Source organism: Herpailurus yagouaroundi, unplaced genomic scaffold (assembly GCF_014898765.1).
Source record: "Herpailurus yagouaroundi ecotype Mexico unplaced genomic scaffold, PumYag 160, whole genome shotgun sequence".
NCBI lineage: Eukaryota > Metazoa > Chordata > Mammalia > Carnivora > Felidae > Herpailurus > Herpailurus yagouaroundi.
Window position 1 is genome coordinate 35,623,635 of NW_024412401.1, and position 20,251 is coordinate 35,643,885.

At 35.2% G+C, this 20,251-nt stretch overlaps 1 protein-coding gene across 1 annotated transcript in view; it reads right to left on the minus strand.

The window, feature by feature from the left end:
* The window catches only part of SHOC1 (shortage in chiasmata 1), an 87,458-nt gene that overhangs the window by 38,040 nt on the left and 29,167 nt on the right, over positions 1–20,251 (minus strand). Inside the window, exons 7-14 of the mRNA XM_040481954.1 lie at positions 18,023–18,119; positions 15,785–15,935; positions 14,739–14,840; positions 13,560–13,665; positions 8,786–8,868; positions 7,809–8,051; positions 3,309–3,725; positions 1,486–1,614 (exon numbers count right to left, since the gene is read on the minus strand). Of these exons, the coding sequence (XP_040337888.1) occupies positions 1,486–1,614; positions 3,309–3,725; positions 7,809–8,051; positions 8,786–8,868; positions 13,560–13,665; positions 14,739–14,840; positions 15,785–15,935; positions 18,023–18,119 (1,328 nt within the window). The remainder of the gene's footprint in view (positions 1–1,485; positions 1,615–3,308; positions 3,726–7,808; positions 8,052–8,785; positions 8,869–13,559; positions 13,666–14,738; positions 14,841–15,784; positions 15,936–18,022; positions 18,120–20,251) is intronic.

Here is a 20,251-nt window from a genome sequence, read left to right on the forward strand (position 1 = left end):
TCATGCTGGTGATTTCTTGCAGGGAGTGTCTGAGTATCTCCAGCCACTCCTTCTCTCCCAGGGGGTCTTCCTGGGTGCTGATCACGTAGATGTCATGAGGGATGTAATCGGCAGAGTCATCCTGAGTCTTTCCCTGCCCCTTGGAGAGAAACCAGAACGTGATCTTCTTGGGGGGGGGGGGTGTTACCCATGTTCCAGGTGCTGATGAAGATGGTGATCATGTCTGGCTCTGCTTGCTCTAAGTACTTATTCTTCATCTGATGGAGAAGCTGGCAGAAACCTTCTCTCTTTTTGGAATCAGCAAAAACATATTCCTTCCACAAGGTCTTATCCTTCTCAGTTTCCACCAAAATCACCAACTTGTTAGAAACGTCTGAGACTTGATGAGCTGCAGGATCTTATTGTGGCTGTAGAACTTGTCCTCAGAACCATCCTTGAACTTCTTAATTATCAGTTTCCCAGACTCAACATCAACTTTGAGCTGCAGTTTCTGAGGAATCCCCAGGGATTCTGACTTTACCTCAAAGGTGACAGGAAGGATGAGGGAACGTTGATGGGGAGACTTGGTGCCTTCATGCAGCAAGGCCTTGACCTTGTCTTCAATGGAGGTCAAGATACTCGTCAGTTGGCTAACCTTGGCCACCATGTTGATTGGATTGGCCTCACCAGGCACCTGAGGCCATGGAGGGAGGCCACGGGAGAGCTGCTGGTCAAACAGCCTCTGCAGAGACTCCAGGGAGGGGAGAGTCTGGGTGACTTTGCTGGGAGCAGGAGACTGAGCATGATATTCTTAAGCAGGCTGTTCTTTAGGAGTCGAAGAATATTCTTCTCAGAAGAAGCAAACATTTTAATCAGTATTGTTTAATCATTTAAACAATAGCTTTAAAAAAATTTTTTTTAAGCGTTTACTTATTTTTGAGAGAGAGAGAGAAAGAGAGGTATGCACAAGCATGGGAGGGGCAGAGGATGAGGGAGACAGAATCTGAAGCAGGCTCCAGGCTCTGAGCTGTCAGGACAGAGCCCAGTGCAGGGCTAAAACCCACGGATTGCAAGATCATGACCTGATCCAAAGTTGGATGCTTAACCAACTGAGCCACCCAGGTGCCCCAACGGCGGTAGCTTTTTTAACATCATGCTGACAATGGGTAAAAGAATAGAGGGAGTAAGCAACATCAGTTCATTTTTCCAGACTGGGCAGAACGGTGTGAGCAGCTGTAGTCTGCTGTTGTCTGATGAATATAGAGAAGCAGGAGTTTAAATGAAGGGAGAAATAACACTGAGTGGACTGGAGTAGGGCAATGGAAAGGGGCAGAGGCAGTGAATGGGGGCGTTCCAGGCCCAGGAATAACTTGAAAGTAGGAATGGCATGATGAAACATCTAAAACAAGTGAAGAAAATAACATGGAAAATCAGGTATGTCCTAGATACTCAGAAAAGGCTTCAAGTTCACTTAATTTGAATGCACTTTAAAAGCATACAGCATACCTGATGCTTGAATTTCAATGACCTTGTCTACTTTCCTTTCCTGACTTATTTTCTCTATGACTTTATTAGTACAAACAATGGGACTTTCTTCTTGAAGAGTCAAGGAATGTTCTTCTTTATCTTGAAATTCTAATAAAAAATATTAATTTGCATTATTCAGGGAAACTTAATGTCACTTTACTTAAAATGCTTTGATATAATATGATCATAATTGTTAAAGTTCTTCCTTGAAATATGTCAGTATTAAAGTGAACAACTATTCCGGTCAATGGACGTAACAACAGTGCTGGGTAGGAAGCTGAATGACCATAACAGAAAGAATCTTGGCATCAAATCACTGTTTCAGTGTCAATTCTGACACTAGCTTCAGTGTCCTCATATGTAAAATACAGATAAATATACCTATTGTGAATACTGTTATAAGGAATAAATACCAAGTACAGTTCCTGACACCTAAAAGGCACATACAGCTCAACTTCATTTCTCTGTGACTTTCCATATACCCTTCCTTCTGCTATTAATTCTTTCCTATGCCCCAAGCCCTCCCTATCTCTAACCTTTTTTAATTAGGTCAATTCTTACCACTCACCCTTTAGGTCTCAGGCATTTTCTCTGAGCCTATAAGCTTCTCAAGATCAGCAACAGTATCATATTTATCTCTAATATGTAATTTAGTGCCTGGCATACAGTTCAGTTGTCTTCCTTCTTTTCTAAGTAGTGTGGAGGATTACAAAATATATATAACTAATTAATTTATTTATAGTTACTTATTTTAACTAGATAGCAAAGTTATCTATTAATAATATGATTACCAGATAATTTTAGAAACATAATACCACCTTGAAACATTTTAAAATATGAACTTTAAATATATGGTGAAAACAATGGAATAAAATATCCTAAACTAGATTATGTTATTATTTTCAAGTATATTTTTCATTAACTATAAATAATTGGAATAGTTATGATTAAATAATAACTAATTACTAGAGTTTTTGAGGGGGCCTAATAAGTTGTAACATTCTTTGTTGCCCCTGAATTAATTATAAAATAAGGGAAGAAGTAAAATATATATACCAAAACACTACCTTTATTACTAACAAAGGCTAAGTTGGAAAAAGGAGCTTAGTTTGAGAATCAAATGGGCTGGCTGTGGACAGCAGAATTCCACATTAACAATATGTAAGATGGTAAGACCTAAGTATGCTGTGACTCTCACGCATATATATTCTTGTACTTAATTCTTCTGAGTAACTTATGTCAAACATATTCTAGAATACCTATTTTTCCTTTTTTACCGGAAGTGAAATGATATGACACATACTACATTTGATATGGTTTTAAGCAGTGAATGTAAAACAGTTACAACTCAGACAGAAACTCTTTGTTAAAGTTAAAAAGAGTAATAAGCAATCAAATGGGCAAAATGTTCTCAAGTACACATTATAAGTTATAATACTGAGAACTGTCAGATAAAAGAGAAAAAACAATGGAAGAACAATCAACAAAAGTTAGAAATACCATGAATCTGTATGGCCAAGTTGTAGGAATCAAGTTTTACAAATAGTGACTTTTTCACAAGTTCAAATGCACTTTTAAATTTTTTGGAAAATTCGTATCTACATCTATGTCTAAATACATATACAAATATCCACATCGATCTCCATACTCAATAAGTATCATGAATGAAAGATGTTTTCTTTGGCTTTGAAAAATAATATATTCTATTTGAAAGAGCTTTATTTCCTTACCTTCTGTAGTAAATTATATATTTAGTCCTTAAAGCTATCATATTTATGTCAAACTATTACTAAGTTACCCACCATCATTTTCTTTACTGCCCGTGAGTTCAGTCTTTGAGGTGCAAGTTCTATGTTTATTTCGCAGTACAATAAAGTCATTCAAAAGGTCCAAATCATTCTTCCATTTTCTACCTTGTTTAAAAGATGATTTTTCAATTTTTGGAGAGGAAGATGGTTCAATAGATGGTACTGTGCAGTTAAGTTCCAAGTAATCTTCATTTTCTTTATTTTGGCTTATTCTATAAACTAATTCTAGATCATTCTTTGGTTTTTCTTGTTTTGTTGGTCTTTTAACAGATATATAGTCATCAGAAAAACACAGGTCTGGTATTTCTTTTGCCAGAGATGAAATCTTTTGTGGGAGCAATAAACGATCATTTGTAGATTTCTCATTAATAAGTGCAATAGGTGAGGAACAACTTTTATATTCTAGCCATGCTGAAAACAGAAAATAAAAATATCCAAATGACATCCATGAATAAATGGGTGCTCTGCTAGGGTATTAGGATAACTTTTATTTATAGGTTCTTATTAATATAATTTGATCCTTAAAAGTACTTTGTTTATTGCTTTGAAAATCAATTTTGACCTGAATAAAATAAATTTTTTAAAAGGGCAAAATTTCTGCACCTTTTTTTCTTACTACTGGAGTTAGGTTACCAGGTAAAGAATTCCAGAAAATTCCTATTGCCAATAGGCTTAGAATTAAGTCTAAAGGTCAAAAACTTAGGTATCAAGCAATTGACAGATCAGAAGAATATACTTATAATACATATACTTGAAAAGAACTGTATCCAATATACATAAAAAACTCTCCTAGTTTAATATTTAAAAAGCAAAGCCAATTTAAAATTTGACAAAATATTTGAACAATACTTCATATAAGATATGTACATGCTACAACATGGATGAATCTTGAAAACATACTAAATGAAAGAAGCCAGTCACAAAAGACCACATATTGTATGATTCCATTTATATGAAACATCCAGAATAGGCAATCTATACAGGCAGAGAATAGATTAGTGGTTCCACAGCTGTAGAAAATGGGGAGTGACTGCTAATGGGTACAAGATTTCTTTTGAGCGATGACAAAAATGTTCTAAAATTGATCATGGTGATGATTACACAACTTTGTGACTATACTAAAAACCACTGTATGGTGTAGTTTAGAGTTGTATGGCATTTGAATTATATTTCAGTAAAGCTATAATATATTTTTTAATGTTTACTTACTTATTTTGAAAGAGAGAGAGAGAGCGAGTGAGCAGGGGAGGTGCAGAGACAGGGAGAGAGAGAGAATCCCAAGCAGGCTTTGCATTGTCAGCAGAGTCCAATGCAGGGCTCGAACCCATGAACCACAAGATCATGACCTGAGCCAAAACCAAGAGTTGAATACCCAACTGACTGAGCCACCTAGAAGCCCCTATAATATATTTTTTAAAGCAAGATATACAAATGGCCAATGACCATGTTAACTGATGTTCATCATCATTAGTCATCAGGAAAATACAAATTAAAAGCACAATGAGATACTACAACACACCATTAGAATGGCTGAAATTAAAGACTGTCAATACCAACTGTTGGCAAGGATATAGAATAACTAGAACTCTCACACATTGCTAATGTGAATGCACAATCTTGCAACCACGTTGGAAAACAATTTACTAGTTTCTTATGAAGTTAAATATACACCTACCATAAGACCCAGTAATTGTACTCATAGGTATTCATTCAAGAGAAATGATAACATATGTTCACAAAAAGACTTCAATAAGAAGATTCATAGAAGTTTTATTCCTAACTTTCCCTGTAAAAACCTGGGAAATAAATCCAGGAGAGTGGATAAACAAACTGGAGTACATCCATATGAAAAATTCTTCAGTAACAAGAAGTGAATAGCGATACATACAGCATTGTAAATGAATCTCAAAAATGTTATGCTGAGTGGAAGAAGCCAAACACAAAGGAGTTACTATATGATTCCATAAATGAAATTCTAGAATACGGAAAACTAATACATAGTGACAGAAGGTAGACCAGTGGTTACCTGGGGTCAGGGGTGAAGGTTAGAAGAAGAGAGGGGTGGGAACTACAGAATGCAAAGGAGCACGGGGAACTTTTTGGGTGATAGAAATAGTCTATATCTTCATTGTGGTGGTAGTTTCATTGGTATGCACATTTGTCAAAATCCATAAGACTGTACAGTTAGAATGGGTACATTTAATTATATGTATATCTCATAAAATTTGCAAAAAAGCTTAAATGCCTATAGGCCCAGATAAATAAGGTATGTTACTGAGGGAAGTATATGCTTAAATCATAATCTTTTTTTTAATGTTTAAATGTTTGAAATTTTTTTAAATGTTTACTCATTTTTGAGAGAGAGAGAGAGAGAGAGAGAGAGAGAGAGGGAGAGAGAGAGACAGTGCGAGCAGGGGAAGGGCAGAGAGAGAGGGAGACACAGAATCTGAAGCAGGCTCCAGGCTCAGAGCTGTCAGCACACAGCCGGATATGAGTCTGGAATCCACAAACCACAAGATCATGACCTGAGCCAAAGTTGGCCACTTAAATGACTGAGCCACCCAGGAGCCCCTAAATCATAATCTTTAGGATGATAAATTTTGAACTTTTTTCTTCCAAAATGTAGAACTTTTTTCTTGCAATAATTGTTTTTGTTTTTGCTTTTATTAGAGATACTGGTATCAGAAACATTTTACTTTCCTCTTAATTACACTAAATGTAAGATAAAAGTACAAAAGTAATGCTAAATGCCAATTAACACCTGGCCTCAATTTATGAGTGCTGGGAACTGTGGCAAATTGGAGGTGGGTGAGCTGCTATAGGCCTGTCTAAAGTGGTGAGCTGCTATTGGCTCCAGGCAGTTGTTGCCATATAAGAATAAGGGTCTGGTCTTTGAAATTTTAAAGACAATCTCAAAATACATGTCATTTATGTGTAACCCTCCAAATTGTAAATGTTGGTAACTAAATAAAATACCAGGACCTGAGTGCTACCAGTTTGCAACCTCTGAGATATTTTCTAGAGATATCCTGGTATGTTTAGTAGGCAAATATGAACTGTTTATCATTTCACTTTTCTGAATATTTTCCTCTACTGTTTAACCAGCCCTATCCTGACAACTTGGTAATGAGTTCTTGATACTATTACTGCTTTTTAGACTTCAGAATTAAACTATCATCATAATTCTATTGGATATCAAGGTGAATCATATGTTTTATTTTAACCTCAAAATAGTTACATATCATAATAAAGACTTTACTAGTCTTATAGATTTAATACATTATTCTGGAAATTTGAAGACCCCATAAAATCTTCCTCTCCTTTTTCTTTGTCTAGCAATCTGACTTAATCTCTTTTAAAATTATTCTTCTACCCTGAGTAATCATCTAGGCCTTAGGATAGACTGGTGTGCATTTCTTTAACATAGTCTATCTATCCTCCCTTCTACCAAAGCCCTCTGTCTTCTGTCTTTGAAACATCTCTTTGCTGATAACAATTCTTGCCCCAATTCCTATCTCCTTAGAGCAGTCTCCTAATATACACAATTTCTAAAATTCACTTTTAAATATATTATTTACTCTATAATAAACTAAAAGTAAGCTTTACCAACTTCTTTAAGATCTAAATTTAGTAACTATTGCACAAAGATTTAAAAATAATTCATAAATACTTCAAAAAAGTATAATTCAGACTAAGAATACTCCATTTACTATAGTGGCACATATAGCAACCAAAATACTTGAAAGATAGGTACTTACAAGACATTTTTTTGCTGTCTTAAATTGTATAATTGTATAAGTAACTTAAAATGTTGAGCAAACTCTTTGGTAACAAAGGAAGCTTATATATTGTTGAACACAGGTTACTACATATTATTGAATACCCAGAGTTCCCCTGTCAGATCAAAAAATAACAGTGCTGGTTTGTGTCTAAGCTGATGTAGACAAACATTGAGCTGGCAATTAATCACTTATAAAAAGAAACAAAGTCACTTTAATTGAAAATGGCTTGGGGCGCCTGGGTGGCGCAGTCGGTTAAGCGTCCGACTTCAGCCAGGTCACGATCTCGCGGTCCGTGAGTTCGAGCCCCGCGTCGGGCTCTGGGCTGATGGCTCAGAGCCTGGAGCCTGTTTCCAATTCTGTGTCTCCCTCTCTCTCTGCCCCTCGCCCGTTCATGCTCTGTCTCTCTCTGTCCCAAAAATAAATAAACGTTGAAAAAAAAATTAAAAAAAAAATGGCTAGAAATTTAAAAACTGAGACTACAGAATTTTAGGACAGTAAATGATTTTAGGATGAGGTAGTCAAACTTCATTTTTTTTCAAGGCAGAAAGTGGGGCTTTGTGAAGCTCAAAGTTATAAATTCTGGCAGAGCCAGAACTAATACTGAATGCTGGAATTTAGTTATATCTTCCCAATCACCTAATGGAAAGCCAGTATCAAACATTTTCTCATTCTGAATAATTCACACAAGTGATATTTACTGTTATGTACTTACACTCAAATTGAAGTACTTTTGTAGGCAAAAATATCTCCATTTTAGTATCATCAGCAGATAGATCATCATGACACAAATATGTATTCAGATGTTCCAAAGTTTCTGTCTCCATTAGATTTAGTCCTTCTTTTTCCCACCACTCTGGGTTTACAGGATCAACTACAAGGCTTTCTTCTTCAATAGAAAATATCTTTTTCAAATCTGTAACTGAATATTGACTATTGGGCTCTTCAGCTCTTGGCACTTACAAAACAATAACAAACCAAACAACAAAAAGAGACAGTCCACAGAGAAAAAGAGATGAAAAACACAATAAATAGAACCACACTGAAAATTGCTTATGAAATAGATTTTCACACATTGGGGAAAAAAGTCAAAATTGAAGTTATAGCTAGTATTTTGTCTTCAAGATGCTAATATTTGTAATACTCTAGCAGTTGAAGTTACATAAGGGATGTTTTTCAATCTATGGAAATATCATGAAGTTAAAATTATTCTAATATTTAGTAGGAGATAGAACCATTATTTTGACCATTTTAGTAATTACTAAATTAATATATTTAATAAAATTTTGAAGAATTAAATTAATTTTGAAGAATTTAATTAATTAAATTAAATTTGAGATTCTAATTTATTATAATGAACCTAAACAAGAAGATATATTTGATCAGATTTCATGATGGCTATCATCTTATATATTGTGGCACAGAGATTTCTCCCTCATTACTTTAAACTAAATAGTGCAAATCATAATGTAGGGAGGAATCAAAGTAGCACAACTACTTAATATTATTATCTGCATTATAAGCATCTACCCAAAATTAAAATGAAAAATTTCGAAACCTTAATTTAGAACTGTGATTTTTATAATGACAGTAACAATAATAAAGAAATAACAAAACTGACAATACATTTCTACTGATTACACGGTTTCACCTTTACTTTTCGTTTAGCATTCAAAGTCAATTAATCTTTACCTGTAAGCAAAAATGGTTTCAAAGAGCTTTCTAATTGCCACACCATATGGTATTTGGTAGCCGATTCTTCAGTAAGCAAACTACTGAAAAAGAAGAGTTAAAGCTTAATACATTGATAATATTGAGGCTTTTTGCATAAGAAAAGTTTAAGAAAGTTCTTTTTCTAAGTATTTTTTACATTCGAAAGGAGTGAAAAATTAACTCTGTAAGTGTGTAAAGCTAAGTAGAGAGTTCCATAAGCCAAATTTCAAATACTTGGTTTTCCTCCCCCTGGGAAGGTGTGGCAGTGTGTTACCTGAATTGCTCCTGCTTGCCTATAACTTACTCCTTCCTCTAGCTCCCTCAGTGGAACACTTCCAACTATGAAGTGTGCCAGCACCAACCCTATAAACCACCCCAAATAAAAATACAATTTAGGTAAAATTACTGTGTTTTCCATACAAAACAGTAGCTTTAACACAAGTTTTTACGAAATGGGCTTGTCCCCAAGTCCATTTTAAACAAATTCTGGAGCCTCTGCTGGCTGAGAGTCAGAATTATGAAATGAAAGAACAGTTCTGTCTTTTCTACCTTCTCAGGAAGGTAAAAGTTTAGTCCTAAAGTTTAGTTCAGGTCCTTCATTCTTGGTGTGTGTGTGAGTGAATGATTTATGTCTGTTTGCATGTTACAGGGTGCTAGGAGGAGAAAGGAAGAAATATGCATGACAATTAGTGTATATCACAGTTTATCAGTAGCTATGAAGTTACTAGCCTTGATAGGGAAGATACCATTAATCCATAAACCCCTTAATCTATGGCTGCAAATCTCTTACTCCAAGGCAAAAATTGATGGTATTCTGTTTCTCTGTTCATACAAAACATATGTGAGTATGCTAATTATAAGTATTGCTAGTTGACAGTCCCGTGCAGTAGAAAGCTAGGTTTTATGTCTAAGCTATCCAATTTGCCCACATAATCCAAAAATTTAGCATGTGGTGGCAAAATGTGAGATTCTAGATAATTTTCGAACCTTACCAAGATCTCTTTGAAAACCAGACACCTCAGATTATTGGCAATTAATTTAAAATTTTTTAATGTTTATTTATTTTTGAGAGAGAGAGAGAATGAGTGGAGGAGGGACAGAGAGAGGGAGACAGAATCCGAAGCAGGCTCCGGGCTCTGGGCTCTGGGCTATCAGCACAGAGCCCAATCGATGCAGGGCTCAAACTCACAAACCATGAGATCATGACCCGAGCTGAAGTTGAACGCTTAACCAACTGAGCCAAGTAAAGTAAAGCAATTACTTTAAAATAAAAGGAAAGCAAGTTAAGTCCATCAGGAGACCATAATATAAACAAATATTCTCACTCTTAATGGAACTTTCTGAAGACATGTCTGCATTTGATATATTGTTTGGTCATATATAAAAATATGTTCACAATTCAGTAATCAGTGTGGAAATAAAGTCTGATGCTACACAGACTTTTCTTTTTAGCTCCATAAAATCTAGCATAGAAGGGCGCTTGGATGGCTAGTTGGATAAGTGTCCAACTTTGGCTCAGGTTCATGATCTTGCGGTTTGTGGGTTCAAGCCCCACATCGGACTCTGTGCTGACAGCTCGGAACCTGGATCCTGCTTCAGATTCTGTGTGTGTATCTCTCTCTCTCTGGCCCTCTCCCGCTCGTACTCTCTACCTCTCAAAAATAAATAAACATTGAAAAAAATTTTTTAAAAATCTAGCATAGAGCTTGACATGTGGTAATCACTCAAAATATTTATTAACTGGGTTTATTTCCGCAAAAATGTGTTCTGAAATAAAAGTAATTGGGGACATAAAAGCAAGTTAAGAGCACAATAACATTACATGTTATTTTTTCCTTCTGTTGTTTTTTTAATTTTAACTTTTTTCTTTGTTTTTAGATTCACAGTTGAAGTATAAATCTCTTTTGAATATAGGAATTTTAAGATTTTTATATTCATAAACCAAATGAAAGTGATTTATCTCTTGCTAATGAATGTAGCAGTGGTGAGACAACTTCTTTAAGTTGTTTCAAATGGCCCTAGAACCTTTGGGCTATTTATTTATTTATTTATTTAAAGGAAGAAGTGGTAAAACTTTATTTGCAAGATGTCATGATCTTATATGTTGAAAATCCTGAAGAGTCCACTATAAAACTATTACAACTAATAAATGAGTTCTGCAGGATGGCAGGTATAGTACATGAGCAATATACTAAAGCCACTTGTATTTTTATATATTTGCAATGAACAATCTGACAATGAAATTTAGAAAACTATTTAACCTACAATACAACAAAATAGGAGTAAATTTAACACAAGAATTGTAAAACTTATATTTTGTAAACTACAAAAAATTATTGAATGTCCAGAACAGACAAGTCTGTAGAGACAGAAAGTGGATTAGCGCTTGCCTAATGGTGAGGGTAAAGGTCTGGGAAATGTGAAATGACTGCTGATTGATACGGGTTTCTTTTTGAGGTGATAAAGTCTGGAATTAGATGGTTGGACAACTGTGAATATAGTAAAAGCCACTGAATTTTATACTTTAAATGGATAACATGCATGGTGTGTGAATTATGTTTGAGCAGCTAAAAAGGAGAGGATAAGGTAGTCAAAAATACTGACATGAAAAGATATCTGTAGCTTAACAACATAAAAGTAAAATATATTTCTGGTTAAATTTTTTTTCTCCCAAACACAACAGAGCTCAACTTGAAGCATTGCAAGTTTGTTTGCATTTTCTCTAGACTAGGTGGGTTCATGTTCTCCTTACAAACTCTTTGAAAACTGGAAACATTTGGCTAATTTAAAAAAGCCTTCTTTGTTCTAACTTTAGGGAAAGCATAAAACATAGGAAAGACTTAAGTTTCATAAATTCTAATTAGACATTTGAGTTATAACAATTAGATATATAACTTGTGTAATTAAAAGGAGTTTATTATAGTTAAGTAAATACTTTTAATATCAGATTGAAATTCAAGATTGTACTAATTTCTGCTAGTTTCTGTTTCTGATTGCCAATCTGCCTTAACAGATGGATTAGGGTATATGGAGTAAAAGAGCACTAAAAAAGACAGTTTACATCCTACAAATAAATATCTGCACCTCAGCAAAGGGACTGAAAGTATTTAAACAAATTATATGTAGTTTCTGTACTTGTTCGATGCTATTTTTTAGAGCTCATATCTGACATGGGCAGTTCTGGTTCATTGTAGAGTTCTGTATATCACCAATTTATCCCCCAATGACACAATTCTTTGCCAAAACAAGGTAATTGGGATCCTCAATACCAGACGCCTCCATCTTGTGCTGTGACACCTTCCTGAGACCATTAATAGAAATCTTGAGTAGCTAGGGATGAGTTACTCCCAAGTAACCCAACAGCAGTGTTCTCTGATATATCAATCATAGCTAAGAACTCAAAACTCAGTATAAGAACTCAAAACTCAATACTCAGCTCCCAAAGTGTCCATTCTGGGAACAATTCATCAGATATTTTTATACTTTCTTGTAATTTTCCTGAAAATATATTATTTTGGACTAGTCACTCATTAAGTTTCAGGATTACAGTGGGAACAAAGGGACTCTACTGGTTATGCTCCTAGTTTTGTAACTAGCCTCAGAGCAGGGGAATGGATCAACAATTCCAGGATAGCAGATTAATCTAATTTAGAAAATAAGTTACATATATGCCACATGGTAGAAGATAACAACCAAAGGTATCTAAGACTCCCCTGGAGGGCAAAAATGCTGGCTATTAAGCTATCTATACAATTTTGGCTCAAACTAGAATACAATGATCCAGCCCTACAATGTCAATTCTGAGATTACAGACTATACTGTGCAGAAACAATGGGGAATTGAACAGATTTGTGGATCAATACTTGGTTCTACATGTCTACTTCCCCCAACACCAATAGTACATTGGCAGGTAAACAAGGTCAGTGGATGTCATCTATTAGAGATGGGATGTGACCCCTAGTACTCCTAGAGGAGTAATTTGACAGCCAAATCTATGGAGGAACCCCTGTCCACACTGCCCTGTGGTCCTTGGCTATTCCTGGTCAGAAAGCTTTGAAAATCTCTTAAAAGGCCTCATAACAACCCTGAAAGGTATATACTATAAATATCCCAATGTTACAGATAAGGAAACTGAGGCACAGGGCAATTAAGGTCACAGAGCTAATAAGTGATACAGTCAGGCAATCTGACTCTAGTTCAGGGCTCTTGGTTGCTTATTATGGGCTGAATTGTGACCAAAATTCATATACTGAAGCCTTAACTCTCAGTACCTCAGAATGTGATTGTATTTGGAGACGGACTTTAAAGAGGTAATTAAGTTAAAATGAGGTGGGTGGTTAAGATGGCTACTAATCCAATATGACTGATGTCCTTATAAGATTAGGAAATTAGGACAGACACAAACGGAGGAAAGACCATAAGAAGAGAAGTTATCTAGAAGCCAAGGAAAGACATCTTAGAATGAATCCAACCCTGCTAATATATATTTTTTAATGTTTATTTATTTTTAGTTTGAGAGAGAGAGAGAGAGAGAAAGGCAGAGAGGCAGAGAGAAAGGGAGAGAGAGAATCCCAATTCGGCTCTGTACACTCAGCACAGAGCCCAACACAGAGCTCAGTCCCATGACCTTGAGACCATGACCTGAATGGAAATCAAGAATCGGTGTTTAACCAGCTGAGCCACCCAGGTGTCCCACAATTTGAGTTCTTTACTTACATTTTAGTAGGTAAAATGTAGTAAGTTCTTTACTTACATTTTTTCACTAGGAGAAAATGGAAATGTCTGAAGTCCTGTTAATGAAGTCATGGAAGAATGTTGGTTTGTTTGATATAGATGAGTTAGTGGCATTTCTAACTCGACTAGAATACATAAAAGTTTAAAAAATAACAAATTACATAAACCTTAAATAAAATTAAGTATAATTTAGAACTTTTTTTTATAAATAACTATTATGTTGATCATTCTGTTACAATAAAAATATTCAAAAATAATTTTTTAGTAAAAAGACATTTGGGTTACTTGAAATACAAAATGATAGTTTTAAATTTCCATACAAGGACTTACACATTTATATCATGGTATCTCAACTGTGATAGTGGTGATTTAAAAAAAATACACTGACAACTGTATTGAGTTTATAGTATGAAATAAACTCTAAGAGTCTTATACGTAATAATGCTTTTAATTCTGAAACTTATGTTGTCAGTACTACAGAGACAGTACTACTTTTATCTCCATACGAAATATTGGTGAAGTTAAGTAAATAGTATTAATGGCGACTAATACTTTACCTTAATACAACTAGAGTCTAGGTGGCCCAACACAGAGTTACAGATTTATAGGGTGGGCTTGAGAAACTGAAACTCATTTATTCATAAGTAGTCGGTGTGTTTCTATCACTTTTATAAATATAACTTCCAAAATGTAACTAAATAACAGTACCATCAACATAGTTAAGAAGCAACACAATTTGGCATTACAGTGGAACAAAAGATGATTCAGAGTCCAAATCTGGTAGGATAATAATAATAAAAATGATAGGATTGTTTTGGGTGATTAAAAAGTCAAATTTACAAAAGTATAACAAGGGTCAGCAAGATTACTAACACTGAGATAAAATATAAAATTTTATTTACTGAACTATAATATTATAAGATTTCTGATCTTAATATTAATGCTATTTCCTCCATTCTTCCTCAATCTTTTAATTCTCTCTGTATATTATTCAGTTTTGATGCCAGAAGGATAGAGTTAATTATCATAACAAATGTAAATGGATAGATAAGAGAAAAAAATGACAACTTGGATTGCAATAATCAAGTTTTAAATGTGAAAACTGTCTCATAGTAGACCTTATATGTGAATGTATTGTACTTTTACATCACATAGAAGTAATCTCTGATAAACTCAATGATTTATTCAAAATTTCTACCTGGTTGATTGTACTCTGGTTCACCATAGCTTTGAATGGCCAAAATCTCTGTGGAGCTGCATTTTATATCCTCAATGCCAATTCCATGCTTGGTAGTAAGATCTGAAAAGGAAGAAAGTTTACTATCAGCATAACTATTACATCAGTTTTTTGGTAATCTTTCTCATTCCACTGTGGCAGTGACTCTGTTTTACTTAGTATACCATCAGAGCCAACTGAAGGCTGGGAGTGTAACACTTCAGTAAGTCACTTGTCCTTTACATTAGCATTCACAGATTTTGTCCTCCTAACAAGCCAGCGGGCCACTCTGCAGTTTTAAGCTCTACTATGTTTTCAAGTTCTGGTATGAATTTGATCAACTTTCTTAGACTGACTTTTCATTCCTTTGCTTTGACTTATAGATTGACCAGTAATTCACTTGATTTAGCCTTGTCTGCAAGGATTCCTTTAAGTCTGTGATCTATTAATGGCAAGCATCCCTGTCCTTAATGGACATCATAAATCTCCCTTTCCTCCTTTGTAATATTATACATCTTTGATGATTTCAACTGGAATTAAATAAAAAGGTAGTTAAATATTTGGGCTTAAATTGTCATTAGAAAGAATTCAACAATATTTACTAAATCTAACTGGGATAAAAACATCTACATTTTAGGTTATGATTCTCCCAGTCATCTGATTCCATGAGTCATAACCTCACTTTGTGCTTCTCCTTATATAACTAAACTCAGCCTAAGAGTTGTTAGTACTTTGTCATTGTTTATAAGAAAACAATTTTAAAAAATTAGAATAAGTCATAGGTGATTTAGCTTTATTTGTGTAATTATCTTGACATGGTTAATTTCAGAGAGGTTTTAAGTTTGCAAGTATATAAAGAGAAAGACAATGAGAAAAGAATCTCATCAACAATAATTCTAAGATTCCACCATGTAAACTATAGACACTTCAAAAATCTGGAGGTTCAGAAAACAGTTTAATCAACACATTTTTACAACAAACATTATTAAGTAGTTTTACAAGTAATATACTTTTAAATTCATTCTCACCTCTTTTGAAAAGCTTTTCGTTTTCATCTACATAATTTATTATTTCCGGCATTAAGTTTAACGATTCCTTTAGTTTGGTGAGTGATGGAATATCAACTTCTTGTTTGAGGCTTGTAGGTATTAAGAATTCACACTCAAGCAAAATTGATGGCTGAAATAATATGTAAAACAAGTTTTTAGGGAGATTTTCCAGATAAATATTTCTAGATTCATAAACAGATATATATAATTTATATTAAATTTATATAATTTTATAACTTTAACTGGTGTACCAAATTTGATTTATTTATTTACTTATAACGTTTATTTATTTATTTTGAGAGACAGCATCTTCACATAAGTGGAGGAGGGGCAGAGAGAGGGAGAGAGAGAATCCCAAGCAGGCTCTCTGCACTGTCAGTTCAGAGCCCAATGCAGGGCTCAACCTCACAGTGACATCATGACCTGAGCCAAAATCAAGAGTTGGACACTTAACCAACTGAGCCACCCAGGCATCCCTAATTGGTATACCAAATTTTAAACTAAACATTCAAAAATTTTAATGTTATGCAAACACTTTAAAAAAACAGAGGTATACTAGCCAAAAATGTATTATAAGCAATGTTCTGAGTAATGTCTTTTATGGCTACTGATTACACTAGTGATATACAATATCCCCAGATGCAGAAATATCTTCTTTTGGGTTAATAACAAATTTTAAAAATTCTACATTAAAAGCAGTAACTGCAGCAGATCAGAGATGGTGATTGGGGAGAAGTAAAAGGGGTAAATGAAATGGAATGGATCTTCACTGCACTTCATTAAATACACTTCTCTTTAATTCCTACAGAACTGGATTCTATGTGCATAATTCTCAGAGCTAATGGGTGAGGAAGAGGGGGACTAGAGAAAGGGGATAATAAGTGAATTAATATTTTCACCATGTGTGTTAAAATTTTTAATTGTAAGGAAACCCTTTAAATTCCTTAAGATATGGATATATCTATCTCCTTTGAATGTTTTAAGCCCCAAATATACAATATTTTTAGTTGTCTCAAAAAAATGTTTAAAGTAATTTTATAAATGCATCTAATCTACATGGGCCTAGTTTTTTGAGTTTGCTATGCTGCAAAAAGTTGTTTTTACTCTCAATTGCTAAAATTCTTTGTACTAATATCATAATAACAATTTTGTGTGCTATTGGAACTGTATACTAAAAAAGAGGGGGTGCTTTTGAGAAATTTGACCTTTTTTTTTTAAAGTTATTTTGAGAATGAAAGAGAAAGAGAGAGTGAGCAGGGGAGGGGCAGAGAGAGAGGGAGTGAGAATCCCAAGCAGACTCCATGCTGTCAGCATAGAGCCTGCTATGGAGCTCAGACTCAGGAACCATTAGATCATGACTTGAGCCGAAATCAAGAGTCAGGCACTTAACCGACTCAGGCACTTAACCGACTCAGCCACCCAGGTGCCCCCAAATTTGATCTTTAATATGAAAGATGCTATCTTCCTTATTAACCATTGGCAGCACCTAAAATGAAGTCTCAGACTATATTTATTCTTACTATTTCAGTGAGATCACTTCTCTTACATAGTGTGTGCTGTTTTGTGTTTAACTCATAAATCAAAATCAACAATTATAGCTTGTCTCCATTTTGTAAATTAGAACATGGCCACCTAATGTCTTATACCAGGTATATTTATTAAAATCATTAAGAAGGTTTTTAAATTCATTATACCTGGGCTGTAAAACAGATGAGTTTAATCAGAATATATCTGAGTAGGACCTAGGCTTCAGTATTTTATTAAAACTATCCAAGTAATTCCAATGTGTGGCTAAAGATTAGAACCATTATCTTAAATTTGACTCCACAATTAATATATTCAACTCATTATTGGGGCGCGTGGGTAGCGCAGTCGTTTAAGCGTCCGACTTCAGCCAGGTCACGATCTCGCGGTCCGTGAGTTCGAGCCCCGCGTCAGGCTCTGGGCTGATGGCTCAGAGCCTGGAGCCTGCTTCCGATTCTGTGACTCCCTCTCTCTCTGCCCCTCCCCCGTTCATGCTCTGTCTCTCTCTGTCCCAAAAATAAATAAACGTTGAAAAAAAAATTAAAAAAAAATATATATATTCAACTCATTACCAAATCTTTTTAAACTTGACAGTAGTAGATGGTCAATGTATTAAAATTTATAAAAGTGTGCTTTACTAACTTTTACAAAAATACTACTGAAAGCAAGTATTACAGTTTCATTTAAACCTACTGTATCTTCTAGTTTTTCCTGACAAAAGTTTTCTTTATCCATGTAAAAATCTTCTTTCACAAAATTTTTCAAATCTCCTTGAAAAGAGAAAGATTCCCTTAACAAAAAATGAAACATTAAGTTAGTGTTTACTAAAAGCAAGGTACATACTAAATGTAGTCAATCAAACTACACAATGATTAAAACTGGAGTTGAGGTAAAGCAATGATAAGATATTGATAACAACTAGACTTGTGAGCACATGAAGAATATTTTTACCTTTATTTTTCTTTTTTAGAGGGAGAAAGCTCACACAAGTGGGGGAGGGGCAGAGGAAGAGAGAGAGAGAATGTTACCCAGGCTCCACGCTCAGTACAGAGCCCAACTTGGGGCTTGTTCCTATGACCCTGGGATCATGATCTAAGCTAAAAATCAAGAGTTGGATGCTTAACTGACTGAGCCACCCAGGTGCCCAGAATATTTTCTCCTTTAAAAAATATTTACAACTTGGGGCACCTGGGTGGCTCAGCGGTTGGGCGTCTGACTTCAGTTCAGGTCATGATCTCGCCATTCTGTGGGTTCAAGCCTCACATCCGGCTCTGTGCTGACAGCTCAGATCCTGGAGCCTACTTCAGATTCTGTGTCTCCCTCTCTCTGCTCCTTCCTACTTCAGGTGTTCATTCTCTCTCTCTCTCTCTCTCTCTCTCTCTCTCTCTCTCTCTCTCTCTCTTTCTGTCTCTCTCAAAAATAAATGAACATTAAAAAATTAAAAAAAAATATTTACAACCATAAAATACCTAGCAATAAATCTAACCAAAGAGGTGAAAAATCTATATACTGAAAACTATAGAAAGCTTATGAAAGAAACTGAAGATGACACAAAAAAAATGGAAAAACATTCCATGCTCCTGGATAGGAAGAACAAATATTGTTAAAATGTCAATACCACCCAAAGCAATCTACATATTCAATGCAATACTTATCAAAATAACACCAGCATTCTTCACAGCCAGATCAACCAATCCTAAAATTTGTATGGAACCAGAAAAGACCCCGAATAGCCAAAGCAATCTTGAAAAAGAAAACCAGGAGAAAAGCACGAGGCATCACAATCCTGGACTTCAAACTGTATTACATAGCTGTAATCAAGACAGTATGGTACTGGCACAAAAACAGACACTCAGATCAATGGGACAGAATAGAGAACCCAGAAATGGACCCACAAATGAATGGCCAACTAATTTTTGACAAAGGAGGAAAGAATATCAAATGGAATACAGACAGTCTCTTAAGCAAGTGATGCTGGGAAAACTGGACAGCGACATGCAGAAAAATGAACCTGGGCCACTTTCTTACACCATACACAAACATAAACTCAAAATGGATGAAAGACATAAATGTAAGACAGGAAGCCATCAAAATCCTCAAGGAGAAAGCAGGCAAAAACCTCTTTGACCTTGTCTGCAGCAACTTCTTACTCAACACCTCTTCAGAGGCCAGGGAAACAAAAGCAAAAGAACTATTGAGACCTCATCAAAATAAAAAACATCTGGGGTGCCTGGGTAGCTCAGTTGGTTGAGTGTCCCACTTCAGCTCAGGTCATGATCTCGCCGTCCGTGAGTTCGGGCCCTGCATCAGGCTCTGTGCTGACAGCTCAGAGCGTGGAGCCTGTTTCAGATTCTGTGCCTCCCTCTCTCTCTGCCCCTCCCCTGTTCATGCTCTGTCTCTCTATCTCTGAAAAATGAATAAACCTTAAAAAAATAAAAATTATAAAAAATAGGGGCGCCTGAGTGGCTCAGTAGATTAAGCATCTGACTTTGGCTCAGGTCATGATCTCATGGTTCATGAGTTCAAGCCCCACATCGGGCTCTGTGCTGACAGCTCAGAGCCTGGAGCCTGCTTCAGATTCTGTGTCTCCCTCTCTCTCTGCCTCTCCCCCTCTCACACTCTTTTTCTCTCAAAAATACATAAATATACATACACACATACATACATACATAAAAAGCTTTTGCACAGCAAAGGAAACAATCAGCAAAACTAAAAGGCAGCTGACAGAATGGGAGAAGATATTTGCAAACGACATATCAGATAAAGGGTTAGTATCCAAAATCTATAAAGAACTCATCAAACTCAACACCCAAAAAAAACAAATAATCCAGTGAAGAAATGGGCAAAAGACAAGAATAGATACTTCTCCAAAGAAGACATCCAGATGGCCAACTGACACATGAAAAAATGCTTAACATCACT